At 38.7% G+C, this 23,773-nt stretch overlaps 3 protein-coding genes across 4 annotated transcripts in view; all 3 read left to right on the plus strand.

Annotated features, from left to right (window-relative positions):
- The first annotated feature begins 4,263 nt into the window (after window positions 1–4,263).
- LOC132203941 (uncharacterized) overlaps window positions 4,264–23,773 on the plus strand; it is a 30,416-nt gene continuing 10,906 nt past the window's right edge. The window contains exon 1 of one of the 2 annotated variants that reach the window (XM_059632113.1): window positions 4,264–4,399. The gene's annotated coding sequence lies outside the window, so the exon portion shown is untranslated. The remainder of the gene's footprint in view (window positions 4,400–23,773) is intronic. The other variant, XM_059632114.1, reaches the window with a different exon arrangement.
- On the plus strand, window positions 9,982–15,744 carry LOC132203910 (uncharacterized). Its single transcript, XM_059632074.1, has 3 exons — window positions 9,982–10,212; window positions 10,493–10,555; window positions 13,102–15,744. Exons 1-3 carry the CDS (start codon window positions 10,198–10,200, stop codon window positions 15,139–15,141), a joined length of 2,118 nt encoding a protein of 705 aa, XP_059488057.1. The 5' UTR covers window positions 9,982–10,197; the 3' UTR covers window positions 15,142–15,744.
- Window positions 19,465–23,553, plus strand: LOC132204001 (uncharacterized). Its single transcript, XM_059632202.1, has 3 exons — window positions 19,465–19,705; window positions 20,404–21,207; window positions 22,536–23,553. Exons 1-3 carry the CDS (start codon window positions 19,694–19,696, stop codon window positions 22,959–22,961), a joined length of 1,242 nt encoding a protein of 413 aa, XP_059488185.1. The 5' UTR covers window positions 19,465–19,693; the 3' UTR covers window positions 22,962–23,553.

A 23,773-nucleotide genomic window follows, 5' to 3' on the forward strand; every position in this document is an offset into this window, starting at 1 on the left:
CAAAACGCCAGCCTTCACAATGCCTTGCCGTGGGCTAAAGAAAAAAAACACACACCGCTCTGTTGTGACGAGGCGGGGAAATTTCCTCAACCAATTTCGTGTTTTTCAAAGCGACCTCAGCTTAAGAAATTTCAAAATGTGTTACGCCTTCATCGAGGCAAAATATCATTTGGTATTCATATTGAAATTACTTTTTAGAAAAGTTAATACCGAATTTTAGATTTTAAAATTAAAATTTTAAGGGTTTATTGAATATAATTAATTATGAACATTTATTAAATATTTATTAGTATTTACTTGCTGCTTTTTAGTTAATTTATTTTAAAAATTTCTAAAAAATGTTTTAATATTTTGCATAATTTTAATATTTCAATCATTGATAATATTCTTGACTGGCTGCATCAATTTTGTGTTATTACGATTTGCGCAATGTCGCTGTTGGAATCTGGTTTCTGAACGTAATAACTCGATCAGGGAAATTTCACATGATCCCGAGCTGCATCCTTGACCGAGTGAATTTCGTTCCATCTAATAACCATCGGCGGCGGCGGCGACGTTATGATAATTAGGCCGTGCGCAATACAATTTTTTTTACTTCTATCGCTAAACTCGTTTCCTCAATTAATTACCTCCCATGATTTATCTCTGCAATGGAAAGTATAGGAGCAGATTTATAATATTACAAACTGGATTTCCCTTTTATATGCGAGTTCTTTCCGTCTCACATTTATCTTAAAAAAATATATTATACATAACAAGTCGATCTATTTATTTGTTTCCAAAAATCTTCTTAAGTACTTGGCGAAAAGTTTGATCACTTGTTAATTTGTTTGAAACACAACTTTGGAATAAAAAGTTTCAAAAAAAAAAAAAAAAAAATCTTCCAAACAAAGTTTATCTCTCGCTAATGGTTGGAATCATCTTGTCCGTCATCAATAACACGACAAAGTGCACCCAATTTAATTCCCACGTGCAAATGATTGATGCTTAGATTAAAAAGCAATATACACGTGCTGAGAGGAGGAATAATTAATGAGTCCTCGCCTGACACACGATGCGAATCGCCATTCAACTCCAGGGAACAACACCAGTTTTTCCCACGCGATTTTTTTTTAACAAATTTCAAACAAAGCAAAATGTAAAAATATCAATCCTGATTAAAAAATGTGCGAAACAATCTGTGTTTGAGAAAGTTTGTATTGGAAGGTTGGAGGTACCTGTAAAGACCTACAAATTTCAATTACTTAGGTGAATTTAATAGAGACAAAAGCTAAAATTGAGTAATTGGTTTACTTATCTAGATTCTTGTGTGGTCGATGCGTTTATATTGTCGATTATCATTTTATTTTTACCAAATTCATTTTCAAAACAATTATACTTGTGTTTCCCAGTTAATTCAAAATTGTTTTTAATTCCGAAAAGAAAGACTTTGTAATTCTGAAATAGTCAAATTTCTTTGAGTTGCAATTTTATTTTGAATCTCGTTGGCTTCATAAATTTTTATCAGCCTTATCAATTTCAATAAAAAATTGTGAGAAATGAATTCGTAGATTAAAAAGGTCAACTCAGAATTCATGTGATGATGATGCGAATAAATTTATTACGGCGCGATCATGGATGGCTCGAAATCGCTTTGAGGAGAACCTTGATCTTCACTTTTGCTTCTCACTTGCGCGATCATCGACACAGACACGCGCTCTAACAAAATTAAATAAATAATTTACTGAATTATACGCAAGAAACTATGGTCACCGAGAAAGAAAGTTCCTAGAAGCAGAGTTATGCGCAATAATAATTTTAATTTTGTGAAATTATTATGAATTACTGGTCAAAAACGTATATAACTCTGCTCCTAGCAAAGCTACGTCGAAATTCCGGGTACCAAAATGCTCCTCTAAACATTCTCTTTCAAACCATGTGCCATACATTGGGAAAATGTTCCAAAAAGGTCACGGGTCACGGAGGTCAATGACCTTAAGTGACCCAATCACCATGTGCAGTACATGGTCTGATAGAACTAAAGAGAATCACGTTGTGTTATTAGGTGTTGTGAGGTATTTTGAACAGAAAAGAAGTTATTCGGGTTCAAAATTAATTTTCAAGTTCGAGAGCTTAAAAAAGTGCTAAAAACCATGTTTTTCGGTCTTTTTATTTTTATTTAAAAAAACTAAGAATTAACCCATCTTTTTTATTGACTTATATTATGTAAAATTTTACGTTCTACAAAATGGCTATCTCAGATTGCTGAAAAAAGTGTCGGCTAACCATCAACTTTGAGGTCAAAGGTCACGAGGTCACCGAAAGTGACCTTGACCCGTGACCCACAATTTTCCGTCTATCAGCAAAGTTATAGAGGGCGACGAGACCAGTTCAACAGTGCCCGGAATTTTGTTCTACGACCATGGGAAGCCAAGATACAGCCGTTTGAAAATTTCAAAAACCCAAATTTGAGCGTCCCGAAAAACCCGCAAATTTTGAGATATCGGGGGAAACCTATATATTTTTGGAAACCTCAAATCTTGGTCTTTCACCCTATCAATTATGGTTTTGCTCAGTTGACGCTGGCCAGCACACTGCTGCTTTGGGAAACTTTTGCTCCCATTTAATTAAAATTTAACCTATGCAATAAATACTATAATGAAAAAATATTTACAAAACGTCTTGGAAAAATCGTGGAGCCATATATGTTACTCGATACGTTTTTGGGTCTTCGTCGCACGCAAATGTGATCTCATTTGGTGGTTTTATGATTTGTTTTGCGGCGCCACCGCGACTGCTGGATTGCGGACGGGAGGTTGTTGGTGAAAGTGAGCATATTTTTGCAGAGATCCTGCGTGTTTTTATTTGCCTCTCTCGGTGCAGGTGACATTGTAACAATATTACACGTGAAATAAAGTTGCTCATTTGCATTCGTGCGAAGGCCCAATTATATTATTCTCGAGATTTTGGTCTCGTTGCGCAATTAAACGAGGTGACAGAGCTGGGCGAGGTGCTAATTGCCATTTCGACGCAAAATAACCCGTTTCGGATCGATTTTGCAAAACACGACCTTCTCAACGCGACTTGGTTTGCCGATTCGCGGCCGTAAAATAAATCCATTTTGCTATTAAGGCGCCGCGCGGCCTACACGTCTTTTGAATAATGCGAGGCGCCCATTTAAGAAAGTGGCCCATTTACGTCAGCGCTTAATTGAGTGCGTAAAACTGCCTAGAATGTAATTATTTCAAACACACACATCGATTGAAAGTACATTGCTCAATTGATAAATATGGAAAAGAGGTATTAATTTTTATTAGAACATCACGCCGCTCTTGCAAGTGTGATGAAAATAAATCACAATAAGCGAGGAGGTGAACCAAATAAATCGCAATGATTGTAAAAAATGCAAATGATCATTTCTCAATTGCATTTATTTGCACAAATGAGGTAAGCGAGGATTTAATTTTTAGTCTCGGTTAAATTTTTCCTTTCAATTTAATATAATAATAATTTAACATTTTTATTTATTAAAATTTACATTTGGAAGTGTTAATATAAGTAATGGATACGTTTTTGTTTTATACGGAAGGTTTTTGTTTTTGTATTTAATTTATTTAGAAACTAAATTATAATTAAATATAAATTTATATATCAAAAGTCCTGTCAATTTGAGTCTCCGTTAGATACTAAATTTGAGCCCCCTTGGTAAAATAATTTTGAAAATTACCTGGTGCAGCGACTGGAACGATGATCAAATTGATGACGGCTGCCGCTCTCAGGGCTGGCTGGGCTTTTTCGAGAAATCACTCACTTTGGGACCGAATTCGCAACTGGCACTTTGATCACAACATATCTCAGCTGTCTCTTTGTAAACCCCGTCCCCTCATTTTCCCTCTGTTTACGCAGCAAAAAAGGGTGCGATTGCAGAATGCACTGATTATTAGCTTACAAATTTCAAGTGGTTGAGCGCTCTGAAAAAAGTGTTCGTCTTAGAAAAATTGATCAATTTTACAAAAGAGAAAGGGAAAAATGAAACTTTATACAAACGCTTAATTATTTTACGTTGCCACCGATGACAATTTTGAGTTGTTATTTATTGCGTTAAGGCGAGGTAAATTTTAAAAGGTTTTTTAAAATTAATCAATCTTTCAAAGACGAACACTTTTTCCTGGCCACATCAAAATTTGGAAGCTAAAATTATTGCATTACGCAATCACGCCCTTTTTTGTTGCATTAAAGGAGGGGAAATGAGGGGGCGGGGTCAGTGATTGTTTACAAAGAGCCAGGTGGTGTTGTGATTTAAGTGTCAGTTCCGAAATCGGTCCCAAATTGAGTGATTTTTCAAAAAAGCCCAGCCAAGTCAGGTCCCTGAAAAGCGACAAGCGGCGGCCGTCCTAAATTTGATCATCGTTCAAGCCAGGTAATTTCCATTTTCAAATTAATTTTACTTTTGCCATAAGACTGGGCTCAAATTTTTTATCGTCAAATTGACTGAACTTTTTCTCGGCTGTAATTTTCGTAATTTCATTTCATTAACAAATTAATAAGGACCGTGCTGTGCAATGCAGTTTTTTTAAATCGTTTATTATAATTTAAAAATTCAAGCAACTTGTTCTTTATTTAATTTTCCCATTATTGAAAATGGGAGAATTTTTTCAATTTTTTAATGTAATCTTGACAGATTTCTTTCACTTTTTCCGTCACAGTCACTTCCAGGAAACTTGTGGGAAATAACCGGCGGAGAATGAGCCAATTACAAGCCTTGAAAGTGTCAAATTTTGATTGATAACCGAGGAAAGTTTTGATTTTTCACAGCGCAAATTAAAGCGCACCCCGCGGCGCCAATTATTTTATTCGCAATTTATTTGCATTAGCATACGCGCGTGTACGTCACAAACAGCCAAGTTACGACATATTTCTTGACCATGGGTAAAAATCTTCAAATTGCCCGCATGCTAATTTGTATTTTATAAATTGGGGCGGCGCACCAGAATTATAAAACAAAATATATAAATTATCCGCGTGCAGTAAATTTACCAAATTACACGCCCATATCATCTGATGAAACCCGCGATGCGTGACCTGGATAGATAAATCACTCAGGGTGCTTAATTAAAATTTAATCGAACAAGTAAAAATTTGTTCTTCGGCAGGGTGGGCAAAACGCCGAGGATGGTTGGCGCCTGAAACGCGACCTTTGCGCCAACGCGATTCGTATCTTTCGCATTTCGAGCCAAAATAACGCTCTCGATGCCCAATTATAGAACAACCGCGGTGAAAGTGATTTCGGCCGCCTCTTGACATTTTTATTATTTGATACTTTTTTGCCCCGGAATGAGGAAATACATATACATATTAATTTGAATTTACGTATTCATTGATAGGAAATTAATCTAGTTGAAATTGATATATTTTGTATAAAAAGCTGCTTTCAAACAGGCTTTCCCTCGCGGGTTTGTAATTATTATATTTATTTTTACCGACGAAAAATGCAAAACTAGAAATCTTGTCGGACAAAACCGCGCAGTGCTCCCGATTATTCCTTCATTGTCTCGCGACGGCCATTTGATATATTCATTTATGAAGCTAATCATGCTAATGAACGCCTGTCATCACAGAGCGTGTCACATTATGAAATACAAACTTGAAAATAATTTATGCGATTGTTTCAATTTAAAATAGGGTGAAAATAAGGATGAAAATTGAGATTTCTCCTCATGGGTGGAAATCAAACATTTTTAGAAGAAAACCTATCTCAAGGGCATGAATTTTTTTCTGGTTAAAAACGGAACAATAGTTATGATTCCTGGACTAAATAAAAATTCATGATCAATGTGTTGGAAAATTTCTGTAATATATTAATTTGCCGAATAAAAGGTTTGAGTGGAATTGAATAGGAATTTTTGAAAGATGAAAACTCCTCTAGCTTGAAAGTTATTCAAACCAAGTCTGCTCTCCTATGGTGTTACAGTTAGTCAAAGTGAACTTTCATTGAACACTTGCTCACTCATTTGCAAGGAGCCCACGGTGCTATCCCGTCCGTCGCATCTACACAATTAAATTTTCAAATTTCCCATGCTGAAAATTTGCATAACCCGTCCCTAGGTATGCGCGTCTCTTTCGCTCACTCACTCACTCAAAGAGAGACCAATAATAATTAATGACTCCATTGTGTGCAGTTGCTACACTTTTCTAACGTTGCATATGCGATGCAGAAAAGTTGAAGAGATCGTTAAATTGTGATAAATTGCTTCCAATTCCTCGATAAATCTCGCTCAAGGTTGTTCGCTCTCTCTCTCGTTTCGACCTGAAATCCAAGCAAAAGTCTTTTACAAAAAATAAAACACGTTTTTTTTTTTAATTGAAACGGACGAAATAATAAAATTGCACTTTAATTTTATACAAAAAAATCTCGTTAAAACTTAACGACGCGCGCCTCAATTTAGGGACCGGAACGATTAAAAATTTGGCGTAAGCAAAGGAGCTGTTTTTGTACAAACTGATTTTGCATCTGCGCGAACCCGTTCTCGCTCGGCAATAATCATAATGATTGGCACGAATCCAAACAGCAAATTTCCTCTACTTGCGCAAAAAGTGAAATAAATCGCAATGCCTGAGAGGGATGTTTTGAAACAAATATCTCGCGCGTTTATAAATAAAAAAAGTTTCTGCATAAATCGAGAGACAGAGTGAAAGCTTGATTTGATATATATATAATTGAAATTAAATCATTGCGAGTGTAAATTCAGCGCGCAATAAAATCCCGCGGCGAAAAATAAAAACGTCCTTGCAGAAGCAGAGCGACCGAGTTATGCAACCTTCGGCGAAGGAGAAATTTTAATTGTTGGCTCCATTTTTGGATCGTGCGAAAACGTGACAATCTCGGCAGTTTATCTTGAAATTTGATATCCACGGCATTGTTTTTTAAGACATAATCAAATCGTCAAAGAACAACAAAGGAAAAATTTATGTTGATCTCAAATATGACCGTCGACAAAATTTGACGACCATGCCGTTTTTAAAAATCCATTTGACTCTTGGAAAAGAAACAAAACTCCTTGGCCGCTTTTAATTAAGAAGAAAAAAATTAAAAGGATGTCAAAATTAATATAAGATCTTCTACATCTAGCTTTGAATTTGATTATTTGTAACAAAAAATTGCAAACTTAATAAGACATGAATTTTTAATTGATAAATTCGAAAGCATCTGAGGTTTGTATAAAATTTGCAAAACTTATCTTTCTTCCAGATTTTATCTCTCAATTTAATTTTTAAGTCAATATACTTGTTAAAATATTTTTACTCCTTTCTTTCCTCTTAAAAATGCTGTAATAAAATTAAGAAACCATTTCCTCTCATAATTTTTTGTAATGATTTTCGAGGGATCCACTTTTTCTTTTCAGTTGCAATTCAACTTTTCCCACATTTATTATTATTTTTACATTTTATTGCACCTGTGGTATATAATTTAAGCTAATTTTTCGCGCAAATCCAGGAAGGAGGAAATCGCAGTTTTTGTAAAGAAATTGGAAAGCCGCGGCTAATGATAATGTGCAGATCTCGAATGAGAGATTAAAACTTCAATGTGTAATTATATGCAAGGCATGTTGGCCGTCGATCGAATGTATTGAAAAGGAAATTGCTGGGATTGAAGGCCCGAGGGCGACATTTGCTTCCGCCCCGGCACCTTTTATGATGCGCGTTCGAGCCAAAAGGTCTTTTCATTTGCATGTTTTATGAATGGATTCGAGTCGGTTTTCTATTTTATTGTTCGCTATAATAAGAATGATATATATTTTGACAACGAATTTTCACTCGCACAATTCTCGTTCGTGCGCTTTGATTTCCGACCGCCGGCGATTCGGCGAGTAAAAAAAAAAAACTCGTCCAGCTCTCGATCAGAGATGGATTTTGTTTATTGTGACTCGCGTCATAAAAGAGAGTTTTGGCCAAAAGAGACAACGGTATATTGCTAATTTGCTCAAAATCACAGTCATTAAAGGCAATTAAAATGGATGCCAAGTTTAATTTTTGCTCTAGGAAATTATTGTATATATTTTTCCTGTAATTTTATTTTATTATAAAATTTAATCCTATTTTAATATATTTACTTATAAATATCAACAAATAAAGTTTCTAAAATTGTAATAAACTGTAAATCTGAAATGAATCACTTTGTTCGATCCGATATCCTAAATTTAAGCCAATAATGCAATATTTAATCACAAAATCTTTGTAACTTTGAAAAGAAAATTCAATTCAAATTTTTTCTAATTTCTTTCATTATATTTATATAACAATTGTGTACGTTGCATAGATTAAATTTAAATACAAATTGATTGGCAAATAGACTAAAATGGGCCAGGTGCGTCTGTTATTTTCGAATCCAAGGAAGCCTGCAAATTCGACTCTGGTCAGCTGCAGCAGGCGCCGCCACACGCCAGCATCCAAGGCAGCTTTTGAAACAACAAACTTGAACTCGGCGTCTCTCTCTCTTGATGTATAATATTTTATTGTTTTGTTCCCATGACCTTAAAATACCAGAGCGCGCCGCGACGAGAGAAGCAAAAGTATCAAAATTTCGTTTTCGTTTTCCGAGAGAGTGATAGAAAGAAAGAAAGAGGGACTCAATTAAAATCAATGTCAGGAATAAATATATAGATTTGGCAGCAGGTGGAGTAGAAAACCGACCGAGTTATAATTGCAGTTTTTTAATAACAAGAGAGACGTGACACAGATTTCATTAACAGCGAGAGTGCGACGGAGGTCCAGGTCAGTCCCAGGAATTAAGAGAGAGAAGATCAAAACATCTCCAGGCGCTTAGGCTAATTCGTTTCTCGCGGATTTGCTCTGCTTCAAAATCAATCAGTATTTAAAAAAATAAATTCTAAAATAATTCAAATAATTTAAAGGTGGAAATTTTTTAAATAATAATTAATTATAAAGTTAAACTAAAAAAACCCGAACAAATATTTCACCAATTTCATGCGTTAAAGTCTCCAGTTAATTTATAATAATTTTATTTGGACCCAAAAGAATGTTTCTTTTTAAATTTTTTTAGCAATTTTTTATTTTTTATTTGCAAGTAATAAAAGAATTTTTTTTATAGAAGTTGTCCACATTGTTACAATACATTGTTCACATTACTTCGCTGAAGATAATTTATTTATTTAAAAAAAGCAATTGTTGGAAAAACGGCACAACCACTAGCAAGAATTTTGCTAAAACATCCGAAATCAAAAAGACCACATCCGCCGCAGTGAGTTTATTTTAATTGGTTTTAATTATAGCTTATTTTGATCAGTCATATTTCAATTTAAGGTTTTGGTATCTTTCAATGGATTTTAAACCGATTTATTGAGGTTTATTTTCACTTTTAAGCAACACTCTGGACACGTCTGTGCAACGGGTTGCAGAAAAAACCCCTCCCCTTTGTGTAATATTTAAAAAAAAAGTAAAATTTCAATTCAATTCTTTTAATTCTATTTACTTTCAGTAAAATGAATCACAAGAAATGCAAATTGATTAGAAATTAATATGAAATTAGTGTTCGGATGAAAGGAGGTTCTCAAATTTCACGGTTCGCCCACTTGTTAGGATTCGGTGGCAGCCGCGGCGTCATTGTCGCATATTAATCGGGAGCGCACGTAGGTGTCTCTCGCATCCACTGTTGCTGCTGTTATAATAAAAATAATAACAACAAACAAAGCGTGAGAACAGATTTTCCCTTGAAATTGCGGCGACCTCTCCACTTGGGTGACAGAAAATAGAAAAAATATATTTATAAATATTACATAAAGACGTGAAAATCATAACAGAAAACTCGATCGGCGACACGGATTCGGTTTCCCCCAGCGTCCTGCAGGCGGCACCAGCCAGGATCACCTTCTCTCTCTCTCTCTCTCTCTCTCTCGGAGGCTGGTGTGCGATTCGGAATATTTGTGAGAGGTGTGTGCGCTGCCTTACATTATATTCCTACCCATAAAGTTAACCTCTACTGCTGCCCAACTCGCTCTGCACTGCAAGGAGAAGGGAGGCTATAAAAGTTTTCACCACGCAACCAAGTCGGCTCTTGTGGAAAGTGAATCGAGCCAGCCAGGGTTGGCTCTGCTGATTGCAATTTGTGAATATATCCGTTTGGATTTTATTTAGTCCGCCTGTGCAGCCGCCAATGGTTTTCTGAACCTCCAGGATTACTTTCGACACCTGACTTTTGCTATGGCGATTATCAAGGTAAGAATCGTCGAATTTTGATTTTTCATTGCAAATTGCGGCGCGAAATCAATCCAAGTGAGAAAAAGTTGTGTAATTATTATCGCCGAAGCCGCCGCCGCCACCGAGGGTATCTCTTTTCCACCTGCGCTACTTTTGCACGCAGGTGGTAAAAGGGAAAGGCGACAACATCATTCTCACCAGATAAAGTCATTAGCGCTCGCAATTCAAACGATTTCCCAGACTCGAGATCAAATCAATTAATTTTTGTTTCGAGCTTTGAAATGAGTTAATCTTGCAGATTGCCCTGATCGCCGTCTTGGCTGTGGCCGTCGCTGCCAGGCCTGGAGACAAAGATGATAAGGTAATTTTTATTTTAGAATTGTTCTTCCCCAAACCCAGAATTAAATAATAATCTAAAAAGCTAATTTCTTTTGATATGCGTATGGTAAAAAAAGTAATAAAAAATGGCGCGCACATACCTCGCCCGGAGCTAAATTTCCTCTACGCAGACAGTAAAAAATTGCAGCGAGAATTTTAAATAATCATTATCACACCTGAAGTTATTAGGGCCTTTTTGTTTCTCTCTCGCTCGAGATCAGTCACGTGCTTTAAAAAGGGAAACTACTTTCCTGGCTGGCTGACCAAGAGGTGCAGATCGGATTTCTTTCCCCCTTCATAATCGAGCCGGTTTAATCTGCGGTAATTGATCCGTCTAAATTTAGAAAACAGGTGATTTTTTTTTGATAAGTAAAATTTTACTTTTAGAAATAATTTGATTTATGAAGAACATCTGCGACGACTCAAAAGAAAATTAACGCGCGCGTATTGAAAACTCGTTCTGAGCGGCCGGACTGCCGTGGCCCAAAAGTTGAAAGTGTGATTTGGAAACACACATGGGTGGGAGAGCTATTGGCCAATTTTGGCACCTGCCCAAAACGGGTTAATTGGATCACATTTTTACTCCAAATTCGGTTATGCGCGCGCCTGTTTGGTCAACACATTTTTTTTTTAATCAAATTTTTTTTTATATATATACAAAGATTATTTGGAGCATTAACTGGGCTCGAGGCTCTTTACTCATTCATTATCTATCGAGTATTTCAATTTATATTGGATAATTTTTTTTTTCATTCGTGAGATTTTGTTTCCGAAATCGATCAATTAGAAAGGAACATTTAAATCGTTTAATTTCACTCGTAGGCGAGAAAGAGAGCAAAGCATTTCTTCGAAAATAATTTAATTAAATTGTGAATTTCCCTTTGTGTGTATTGTTGCCGCACAACGTCTCATTTTAAGCGATATATACCGGTCGGGCAGGTTGTCTGTCTGTCTCTGCTGCATGGCAGCAATTTCAATTTGAACATTTATTATTCATGTTATTTATTCGAAAATTATTCAGCGAGCGGAGATATTTATTCGATGAAATAAGCACCTGCCGAGGAGATTTGGACGCAGGGAGGAGTCGCCGCCGTTAATTTCGCGACTTTTTCTTTTGCAGACCACCGCGCTAATAACAACAATCGCGTTGATTTACACTCTAGGACCGCTTTGTCTGTCTCTCTCGCTGCTCCGATTTAGATGAATATCTCGCGGGTGCCTCTCTCGCCTTATTCACTTTCACTGCGCTGCAGCGACAAACGGAACTACTTTGGAAAATCTTAATTTATGGTGATCGATAATCCATTGTGCCACTCTCCTTCTGCTCTCGGCCCACAGCTTTTGTTGCAAACACACGCGTCTTGCTTTTATTTGCAATTTAAATCGTTAGAATTCCGCCACCGCTGTAATTGTGGGCGATTATGCCACCTGTAAAAAAACACACACTTTCCAAATTTGCATCATTGTTAAATATAAAATAAGTGCATGGGAAATGAAGTCGGTGGTTCTTGTGGGAAATAAAAAATGCAGTTTAACAATAATTAATGGCGTTAATTAGCAAAATATTCTCTCCTATTGTGTTCTTTTTTTAATTTTTTCGTCGAAAAGTTATCAATTCCAAAATCCTTGTTGTGTAAAAGTACAAACGTTTTTTTCTGCAAATTATTTTTCGTCAAATTCTCTCCAACTATTGCATTATTTTTTTCTTATTTTGATATTTTCATTATATTTCTTAATTTGTATTGACTAAAAGTTTAATCAAATCATAACTTTTGAGCGTTTCCATTCAACTTATTTAAATTTTATTTACATTCGCCGTTTAACATATTATTTTGAAGAGCTCGTCACGGTCATTTAAGGAGGCTGGTTTGGATTGAATTGGGCCGTGACTCGTACCACCTGGTATGGTCAAAAGAACCGAGGCTGGCGCGATAATTTAGCTGGGCCGTGCGTGTCTGACCTTGATCTATTGCAGACAATAAATATGGTATCAATTATGCCGTGTCTTTGTCTTGCTGCTGAATCACCGCAAATGATAACAACGCGCTGTAAAATCGCAGAGTTTAATTGGCCCCGTTGATCTTTTTTGTGCAGGTTGCGACACGTACGCGCGCAGATTTATTATATTAGTTAACATCCTGCTCCACGAGTCAATAATTAATATTGGTGGAGATCGAGCAGCAGTCACTTTTGGAATTACAAAACCTACCTGCGTGCGCGGCGCCGACGAAAGTTGTCTCTAGCGGCAAAAGTCCCGCGCGCGCGCCGAGTAATGAGAGGAAAATTTAAATGTGTGCAGCTCACAAAACTGGTTCATTATGAATCTAGATCACACCGCGTGGCATTTCATCTTTTCCTCGTTTTTTTTTTATTCACTCAGATTGGATTTCTCTTGTTTGTGCGGACCTGCTGATCAATTATTTATTATTATATTTTATAAACTATAGACTAATGGTCGAGAGGTCCAGGTTGAATTTTAACAAAATTGATTATGGTTCGGCCGATTTCTAATTGTGGTCCTGCTTTCAGACGTCGCAGCCGTACGAGTTCGAGTACGAGGTAGCGGCCGGAGCCACGCCCCATTCCGGAGGCAGCAGTCATCAGGGTCACGCGGAGGCGCGCGTCGGCGACCACTCGGTGGGGCGGTACTTTGTGCAGCTTCCCGAGCAGGGCGCGCACACCCGCGTCAGCTACACCACCGACCTGTGGGGCTTCCACCCCGTCGTCTCCTACGGCTCCAAGAGCTCGTCGACGCGCTTCGCGTTCGGCGACCGCGCCATCGCCGCCCTCAAGGTCCAGGGCGCCGCCACCATCAACGAGCCCTCCACCGGCAGCATCGCCGGCAACCTGCCCGTCAGCATCGACTCGGCCGCCAAGGTTGGCAACGCCGACGTCACCGAGACCCTGCACAACATCCAGGCCGCCGGCAACCCTCCCATCCCCCAGCAGCTGGTCAAGGATCTGGACAACGCCAAGTTCCACCTGAACGCCGCCAACGGCGCCCCCGCCAACCCCAACAAGCAGGCCGTGCTCGCCCCCGCCCTGGTGCAGCAGGTCACCCCCGCCCCCTATTTGCACGCCGCCCCCGCCGTCGTCCACCAGCAGGTGCAACACCTCCAGCCCCAACCCGCCCCCGTCGTGCACCACGTTCAGCAGCCCTATCTGAACATCCACGAGCAGCAGAGGCAGGTCGCCCCCGTCGTCTACACCGAGTTCAACAGCAACAACCACGTCCTGGCCAACCAGCACCACCCCGTCAGCGTCACCCCCGCGCCCTTTGTCGTCTCCAGCACCCCCGTCGCTCACTACGCCTCCCCCACGCCCGCTCCGCAGCTGCTGCCCAGCCCCCACCCCGTCGTGCACTCCTCCGGGGGCCTCTTCACCGCCTCCACCCTGGCCCCGGCCGCCTTCAGCGTCACCCCCAGGCCATCCCTGTACCAACACGTCGCCGTCAGCAGCACCCCTCGCCCCATTTACGTCGCCGACGTTCAACCCCAGGTGCACCACGTCGCCGTTCCCCAGAAGGAAATCGTCCACGTTGACCGCCCCTACCCTGTCGAGGTGACCAAGTACGTCGAGAAGCCGGTTGAGGTGACCAAATACGTTGACCGCCCGGTTGAGGTTACCAAAATTGTTGAAAAGCCCGTTCACGTTCCTTACGAGGTCACCAAGTACGTTGATCGTCCTGTCGAAGTCACCAAATTCGTCGAGAAGCAAGTTCAAGTTCCCGTGGAGGTCACCAAATACGTCGACCGCCCTGTTCAGGTCACCAAGTACGTCGACAGGCCTGTGGAGGTTACCAAGTACGTTGATCGCCCCGTGCACGTCACCAAGTACGTCGACCGCCCTGTCGAGGTCACCAAATACGTGGACAGACCCGTCCAGGTGACCAAATTCGTTGACCGCCCCGTCGAAGTGACCAAGTACGTCGACCGCCCCGTCATCAAGCACGTGCCCGTTGAGAAGACGGTGGTCGTTCCCGGCCCTACCGTCGAGAAGCACATCCAGGTGCCCGTCACCAAGGTGGTCCAGGTTGACCGCCCTGTCCACCACGCGGTGCCAGTTCCCGTCCCCCACCCCGTGCCCTACGCCCAGTACGTGCTGAACGTGCCGTACCAGTACGGCGGCGGCTACGGCTACGGCGGCGGCTTCCAGGGCAAGGTCAGGAGCGAGTCTTACGCCGACGCCGCCCTCAAGCTGGAGGGGTGGAGGGCCAACGCCAAGGGCGCCAACCTTTACTCCGGATACGCCGGTGGCGCCAACCTGTACGCTGGAGGTGCCTCGAAGTACGGCCAGTACACCGAGGCCTACCTCAAGTCAGGGTTCGAGGGCGCTAGTCTCCGCACCGAAGGTGCCGACCTGAGAGGATTCAAGGTTAGCAAGACCCTGTACCCCGCCGCCGACTACCTGCCGCCCGTCGGCCCCACCAAGGTCACCCTCACCGTCGAGCCGCACTCGCACAAGATCGACTCCAAGGGCCGCACCCTGTGCGAGCTGCAGGGCAGCTTCAAGCCGCCCTTCGTCGCCTCGCGACTCCTCTCCACCTCCTACGACGACGGAACCTGGTAGAGAGGGTTCGTCTTTGTGTAATTAAGCATGTACCTTACATAGATAAATATATTGTACACCCCCTTCAAAAGGACTGACGGTCAAACAGTCTCCTCGATTAATTATTGGGAGTCGCGAACACGTGCGAAATTCTTTTCTCCTCTTTCCTTCGACTCATTTTTATATACATATAAATGCGATTATTTTTTTTTCGTATTCGCGCGCATCATCTCCAGTAGTTTTCCTCTTTTTCTCTCTGTCTCTCATCATCACGCGCACACGCATTGATTTTTATCTTATATTAGGATGTATTTTTAACTAACAAAGAAAGTACAGCGTCACTTGTGATAAAACGGACAAATTCATTAATGGCTTTTTGCTATCTTTTTATTATTTTTTATTATATTTCGCCGTCTAAGCCTCATGTAACACCCTCCATGTTGATTTTATCTTTAATTTGTATTAATTATTATCATAGGCCAATTTTCAAATAGAGTCAATATTGGTTGATTGTGTCATTATAGATATGTTAGTTCATTTTTTTGTAAGTGAGATGTCTTATTATTTTGTATATATACAAATTACGATGTTTAATAAAATTAAAGGAACCTCTTCATCAGCAAACACCTTTACTTCTTCATTATACTGCCTTTCTAAAATAAATCACCCTTGAATGTCATTTTTGATAAAATTAACAATCCAAATCATTTAATTATTTTGTTAATTCAAATCATTATTGAACAAAATATTGGTTGCTTAAAGGACCAATTAAACTGATAATAAGGTCAAAACCTTAAAATTAGATTTGACGAAACGTTGACAAAAGTTCAGTCTAATATAAATGTGGACTTTCCATTGTTCTCATAAAATTGATGATGATAGATTCCACACAGAAATAATTTATCAATCCAACGTTTTAACTGAGGTGATAGGCAACTTGCAGTTTATAGGAGCAAAGCCAGTTGCCTACTTACAGTGGTGTAAGATATTCTTTCACTGGCCCAACGTTGCATAGAGTTCACAACGGCAAACAAAACACAACTATTGCAATGCATAACTTCCTTAATTTTTAAAAAATGAGTTTAAAATGACTTTCAAAATTAACAAATTTAGTTAATTGTTTTTTAGCATTTTAATTTATTCTGGTGAGAATAAAAATTTAAATTTTAAAGGATTTCACTGGTCGAAGAGATCGGGCTTTTCCTCGTTGCAGAAAAATTGTTTTTAATCAAAAAACACAAATGGCTCTATTGTATTAGTCAGCGAGCAGCGCGTTTGCTCATGAAATATGTTGGTACTGGAATTTTGTTAGTTTTAAGTTTTTAATTTTTATGTTAAAATGTGGTGTTTTTTTTTCTATTTTGCTGATTTTTTGTATTTTTCTTGCTCATGAAACAGGGTCGCAGACCATGACCGGAACTGGTAGAGCCATTTGTGTTTTTTTGAATAAAAACAATTTTTCTGCAATGAGGAAAAGCCCGACATATTCATTTCCATGATCCTCTCCTCGAGTGTCAACTTCTTCAAACAAAATTACACCGGTTATTGGCAATTTTCAATTTTTGTATGGCAAAAGTGATTATCTTTGTTATTTATTGACAGTCAGATTTGCTCAATTAATTTATTTGAAAATGCTTATAAAAATGCTGATTTCACATTGACGCACGTTGAGCGTTTCTAAATGGATGCGCGAAGAAAAGCAAACATCTAGTCAGGAATCAAAAACTTGTTCATAACGAGATCTATCTGAATTGACTGTGGATGCATGACACACAAATTCGGCTGCTGGACATTGAACTGCCGCGGTTAAATACGTGTCCGTCCGTCATAGTGAAAGCTCTTTGTGCAGCGGAACCGGCAGAGAGCAGCAGCACCTGATGCTGCGCATTCATACATACAATGGCACACACACACACGTTGCCATACTCGCTTATTTATTAATTTGCACCCGCAATAAAAGCGCCCAATCTCGCTTTCTCTTATCTTCGTTGGCTTAATCTTCATTTTATATTCAAATTTGTATTCTTTAATGAATAATATCTGTATTTTTGTTGAATTTCCTTTTATATTTGAAAATATGTAAAATATTTGAAAAAAATGTCTTATTTATCTATTTAATTTAATATTGTCTCATTTGATAGTTTTAAATGAATAAAAAGTTTTTTCTTTGTAAATTCAGTAAACTTTTACTAGGACTATTGCTTCTGTTTCACAAAATAATTTATTCATTTTATTAATTCAACTAAAGCTTTGCTTCCATATTTTTTCTTAAATGTTTTTAATAATTGTTTTTAAACTTGAGATTTTTATTTTCAGGAAATATTTCCTAACTCTTGATCAAAATAAAAAATAGCTGCCGATTTATCCTTTCCTATGTGGAATGCGAATGGAAAGCAATAGATTTCCTCTAGAAGCGCGATTCATCCATTCAAATGAACTTCCGTGATTTGCGGTAGGAAATTCGTCTCCACGCAATTTCACTCCGCAAACCGGAAGGAAGATTCTTGGCGACTCTGGCGTAAATTTTTAATGGTCAAACAACTTGGAAACATGCAAATCACGGTTTTAATTTCTCCTCCGACAGATGCAATTACAGCTCTAATTTTCACGTGGCCAATAAAACTTTTCAATAACACACAAAAAAAATCACTTTCCTTTTAACAAGTTTGCCAAAAACGTATAGTTGATTGATTGCGCGTCGTCGAGCCGAGGATTAATTATGCCTGACGACGACGCTCCCTAATAACCTGTTCGTAATAAAGGGCGTGACAGCGGCAGTAATTTGCCGCCAAAGCCTAGCTCGGGATTGTCATCTCTCGGCAAATTCCATTATACTCAACGTGCGCCTCGCTCGTTCGAGGGACACTTTTGGTTGCGAATTAATTTGTCGCCCGGCAGACACGAGACGTCGTAAAACGATGGACGTGCAGTTAATTAGTGCAGGGACAAGCGTGGTTCATTTCAGTTTTCAATCAATTCGGGCAATTGAATTATGCCAAAATACATTCTTGCAAAATTTAATCAAAATTTGATGAATTTTTCAATAAATATATTAATTTATATCCTAAAATATATATTTTTTTTAAATAATAATGATTGATAATGGAAAAATCTTGAAGGAATTGTTGATTTTCATTCTTTTTTTTATTATAAGCAATTTTTCTCTCATTTGGAGCGGCTGTTTGTTGCAGAAAGTGGTACATAATCGAAGAAAGTGAAATAGCGGGCTATTATATTTGCGTGTTACTCTGCAAGTTCAAGATCGCTGCCCGGCAATGATCCACTTTTCCTTCGCATCGAATGCCCACCGGCTGTGCTCGCGTTATATTTTATTCCAACAGCTGACACAAAGAGCAAATCGCGTCCAGTAAACCATGGTATTGCACGCACCAAATATTCCAACACCTACTTGCATTGTCAGCGCCGTGTCTTTCCGTCAGCGAGTTTTATTTTTGTAAAGCAGATAAACAAATGCTCATCAAACCTGCAAATGATATCATAATTTCTAAAAAAGCTTCAAATCTTTTAACAAGTGAAGAAAACTCACGTCTTAATTGTTTATTTTATATACAGTAAAACATTTTTTATAATCCTATATTTAAAAATTAATTAATTGAAAATTCCAAATATATTTAAACTTTTTATTGCCTATTTATGTAGCTTGAATAATGACACGCCTGAAACTAATTATTATTATTTTAATGAATTTAAACCAAGCGAGTTATCAGAAAGTTATTCTTATAAACAGAAAAGCACGTAATTCTGAATTTCCCACACATTATTCATTTTTCAAGATAATCAGAATTAATCCGGAAATAATTTCAAACGCTTGTGAGATTAAGAATTGTGACAAATTTATTGCTCTCAGCGAAAGCCACGAATTATAATCACAAGTTTAGATATTTTCTTCCGTGAAAACTTGAGGCTCTAAAATGAATTTGTACAACAAAGATAAATCTGCACAAATGTTTTTCATGAGAAAAAGAAAACGAGAGTGAAAGAAAATCACACGCTTCTTCTGTAGAAGAATTTGAATTAATGCGCGCAGAGCATTTCTATCTCGATCTGCTCCATAAAAACAACATAATGGGACATAATCACTCTCAGGAGAGACTCGTCGCAGCTTTTCCCTGATTATCAATCAATTATCATATAATTACATATTTGCGATCAAGGTGCTTTTCCCAGACGCGGAAAACGTATTTTTGTTTCTCCTTTGTGAGCAATCAACCTTGCACTTGAGAAGATTGTTGTAGAGAAACGTTTCGTCCGCAAATTGTATGAAAATATTATCAAAGGTGTCCGTACTTAATTCATGTGCAAGTCACGCTCGAACGTGGATGCAGCTCGCGCGCAGGAGGGAAGAGCCAGGCTGAAGAAGAAAGTTCATCCCTGCTATATAAACGGCCGAGTGCAGCCGAGCTGAACACTTTGCTCGCGGCGTCACCTTCGCCAACTCTTACTTTTTCTGTGCGTCTCCAAATTTCGGCGCTTCTGGACCATTTTTTCTTTTTAATTGACCGGCTCATCAGTGAAAGAGCAGACGTGCCGCGACCAGCCGCTCTCCAACACCATGTTGGCACAGGTGCGTGCAAAACATTCATTATAAAACATTATTAACTTATTCGTACATATATGATTATCTATTAATTAAAAATAAGTAGACTAAATTCCGTTTGCTTCATTATTTTAGAAAGAGGGAAAGTTGATGAGAAAATTATTTCATGTTTTTTAAGGAATCTTCTTTTTTGAAAGTTAAAGTCTTTTAAAACACGATTAAATTAGAATATATGGGCTACTTTTTGGGTTTAAATATCAGTTTTTAAAAATTTGGTCATTCTCTTTGATTAATTTATATAAAATAAAGGACAATATTTTAATTTATTTATTTATTTATTTTAGAGAAAACAATAAAGTTTATGATGATAATGATTTTCAAAGAACATAAAAGTCAATTTTTCTTTCGATAAAATTATTTTCTTTGTGAGTTTCTTGTAAAATTGTTACAAATCAAATAAGAATAACAAGAATTATTTAACAAAAAACCTATTTAAAACAAGTTTCTAATTATTCCAGAAATTCGAAATTCAAAACTAATAACTCTAACCTGTTGTTTTGTAAAAGTCATAAAAAGTTATATTTATTCTGATTTATTCCAAATTGGAAATGACAAATTTGACGAAATTTGAAACTCTCTACTCAAAGCCCAAATTGATTATTATTTGATGGAAATTAAAGAATCAACAATTTTTTGCATTGCTTTGATTGCTTTTTATTTTTCAGAAATTTTTCTTTGTCACAATTTTGGCGACCCTTGTGGCGTCAACCCTGAGCCACCCCTTCGGCGTGCACTACGACGAGGATTATGTAGATGAGGACGAGCCGATGGACCCACCCTCGCCCTACAACCGCCCCACCCCTAACGGTTTCTCCAAAAAATCATCCCCGGCGCCGCCAGTTTTGTCCTACCCGACCGCCTTCGAAGGGGCGCAGTCGGCCAAACTAACCCCGCCCGCCCTCCTGCAAAACCAGAAGTTCAAGATCCCCGAGCCCAAAGCGGAGGTCAGGCCCATCTACGTCCCCCCACCCTCGTCCAAACCCCCCACCAAGAAGGTCGAACTCGTGCAGGACGAGCTGCCGTACGCGCCCACGGTCAACGTCACCCCCAAGAAGAACAAGAACGCGCCCAACTTCGTCACCCCCCTCCCTCCGGCCACCCCTAAGAAGAGCGTCCAGGTCATTCGCCCCACCACCTTTAGACCTCCGATCAAGCACAAGTCCAAACCGGCCCAGAAAAGACCCGCCGTTCCCGCCAAAAGCAACCCCAACGCACCCCCTCCAGGGAAAAAGATCAGACAGTCGTCGTCGATCGTGAGTCCCAAGTACGCGCAGCACCCCTCGCACACCCTCGCCTCGTTCCCGCACTTCCTGCCCACGGTGGAGCCGACCTACCAAGTGGTGCCCGCGGCCCAGCAGGAGTACAACATCGCCAGCATCGGAGGCGTCGGACTTTTGAGCGGAGGACCCGTTCTATCCGGAGGTCATTCTGATGATGACGACGGTGAAGGGTCGTATGGACACCATCAGGTAATATACAAATTAATTTTTATTATTTTTTGCCACAGATAGAAAATTTAATATTCAATCAGAGATCATAATTATAATTTTTTAATAACCAATAAAATTTGAATTGAAATTGCTACAATTAACAAATAAAAATTTAAATCTCGGCCATGTCTGGGGTTAATATGATGCAGTGGAATTGTTTTTATAATAATTTTTTTTTTATTAATACAGTTTTCAAGATTAGTTTTCAATTAGAACTATTTTATTTTAAAATTAATCAATTTAAAAAATTATCATAGTATGAAAATTTTAATGGAAAATAAACTTGTGGATTATTTTAATTTTTAATCCAAAACAACATTCATTAAAATTATCTTCCTTCATAATCTTACTTTTATAAAGTACTTATTAGTACTGGTTATGAACAATCCAGTTCAATCTGTTTTAATTCATATAAAGCTCAAATATAATAATGGAATTCGTCTTGGCAGCAATTTTTCATAACTTTCTGTGCGATTGTCGGTGAGAGTGGCTGCATCACTTTAATTGTGGGAGTCAAACATGCAATTACAGTGTAAAATAGCTGCTCTCGCTGCACAAATGCACTCATTCAGAGCAAAAAACGATTTCACGCCATCCAGTCTTTTCTTTCTTTCTCGAGACAGCTCATTCCGAATTCACAAATTTGGCGGTAGGATTTGCATGAGGCGCAAAGTGAATGTTTTCAAAATTATATAATTTCCGTCGGCGTGAAAGGTGAGGAAGGAAGCTTCCGTTAATTGAATGTTTTGCGCCGACCTATTGTTCGCCAAAATGAGTTAATTAAATTATATTCCACTTCCACTCCGCACTGGAAACAATAGGCGAAGAGATTTTCCGCATTTGCAATTCATATAAATGTCTGTGTCTCAAGTGAAATTTGGTGCTTAAATATATTATTCATTTGATGCGTTTTCTCCCAAAAATTTACAAGAATTGTTACATATTTTTAAATTAAGTATCAATTTTGAGGTGATAATTTAATTTCTTATTCTTTTTAAAGCTTTTAATTAACAAAATGTTGAAATAATATTTTTGTTTTAAGCTTCTTTAATAAATCTAGTTAAATTGTTACATTAAAAATAAAAATTATGAGAAAATTACTCTAATATTAATTAATATGATCAAATTAATTCAATTAAATTGAAATAAGACATGCATTAATTAATTCAATTTTGCCCTAAATGAATTGCATGAGTTTTTAAAATTAGAGTTTTGTTTTATGTTTGAAGATTAATTCATCTCAGCATTAATTAACAATTGTTATAACATAAATTTTAATTGATTTAAAATTTTTTGTTCGGACACAGGACGAGGCGAGTGGAAAGGACGCCAAGTACGAGTTCATGTACCGCGTGCAGGGGGACGACAAGTACGGCAAGGAGGAGGAGGCGGAGGGGGCGGCGAGCGACTTCGGACACTCGGAGGCCCGCGAGGGTGACCGCACGTGGGGGCGGTACTTTGTGAAGCTGCCGGACGGCCGCTTGCAGACCGTGCGCTACTGGGCCGACCACACCGGCTACCACGCCGAGGTCGTCTTCCAGGGCGAGGCGCACCACCCCGACGAGCACCCCCACCAACCCTCCTACTCGAACCACGCCCCCGCCTACGAGCAGGGCCCGGTGACCTTTGGCCCGCCGCACAGTTCGCAACCGGCGTTCGTCGCCACCAACTTTTACGCGGCCGCCAGCGAGAACGTCGAGGTGCAGAAACCGAAGCAAAACTCGCCGCGATGAGTGGCTTTTTCAGACAAACAATGAGTGTGACAATGGGTGTGCGTGACACCGCGTAATTATCCGCACCTTTTACTCGCGCAGAATGAATGATACACATTACTTTTTTTCATGTCACACTCGCGCGGTTTTTCTCCCGAAATAGAAACACGTGAGTGCGTTATTTATTTTTTTGCATGTACAACTTTTACACAAAATATTAATAAATTCCAGAGAAGTTTCTCTTGGTGAATTTTGCTCCCGTTGTTTTAATTATTAGCTAGCTAAGTTGTAATTAAACAAAATTGTTCTCGCACCGTTCCTTTTTTCCGAACTGTTATTAAATATGTACACGTGTCTGTTTGAGGAAAGGTGATAATTGCTAATTCGCGAGAGTGACACTAACCACAATTAACCTCTCGCGTGACAATCTTTTGCAATTTTGAATTAATTTTGGAGTCTTATGCTGCTTCAGAAGTTTGAAACAAAAGATTTGAAGAATACTTTTTATTTCAATTTTGAATAAAGAAATGAAAAATTTCGCCAAACCTTGTATTGAAATTGTGTTGGTAGTTTTTTTTTTTTATTAAAATTTTTGAATAAAAGAAAAAAGAAGAGAAAATTGAAATCTTAAAACACAATTAATTTTTATTCTGAAAACAAAAAATACATATTTCGATCGTTATTTTCTCCGTTTTTCCCCATGCATAAATTTATAAGATTCGTATCAGTAATTTATGCTATATTTTCGCGTCATTGATCCAATCCATATAATTTGTTATGTCGGTGAAGAGCGCGTAATATTTTGGATTGCAAGTGGAGAATTTTCCTTCGTT

This window comes from Neocloeon triangulifer, unplaced genomic scaffold (assembly GCF_031216515.1).
Source record: "Neocloeon triangulifer isolate White Clay Creek 2 clone unplaced genomic scaffold, ASM3121651v1 ptg000020l, whole genome shotgun sequence".
Lineage (NCBI taxonomy): Eukaryota > Metazoa > Arthropoda > Insecta > Ephemeroptera > Baetidae > Neocloeon > Neocloeon triangulifer.

Coding starts and splice junctions, on each gene's coding strand:
- LOC132203910 (XM_059632074.1), top strand. Junction 10,556..13,101: donor CTGGAGACAAAGATGATAAG/GTAATTTTTATT, acceptor TCCTGCTTTCAG/ACGTCGCAGCCGTACGAGTT.
- LOC132204001 (XM_059632202.1), top strand. Junction 21,208..22,535: donor GGTCGTATGGACACCATCAG/GTAATATACAAA, acceptor GTTCGGACACAG/GACGAGGCGAGTGGAAAGGA.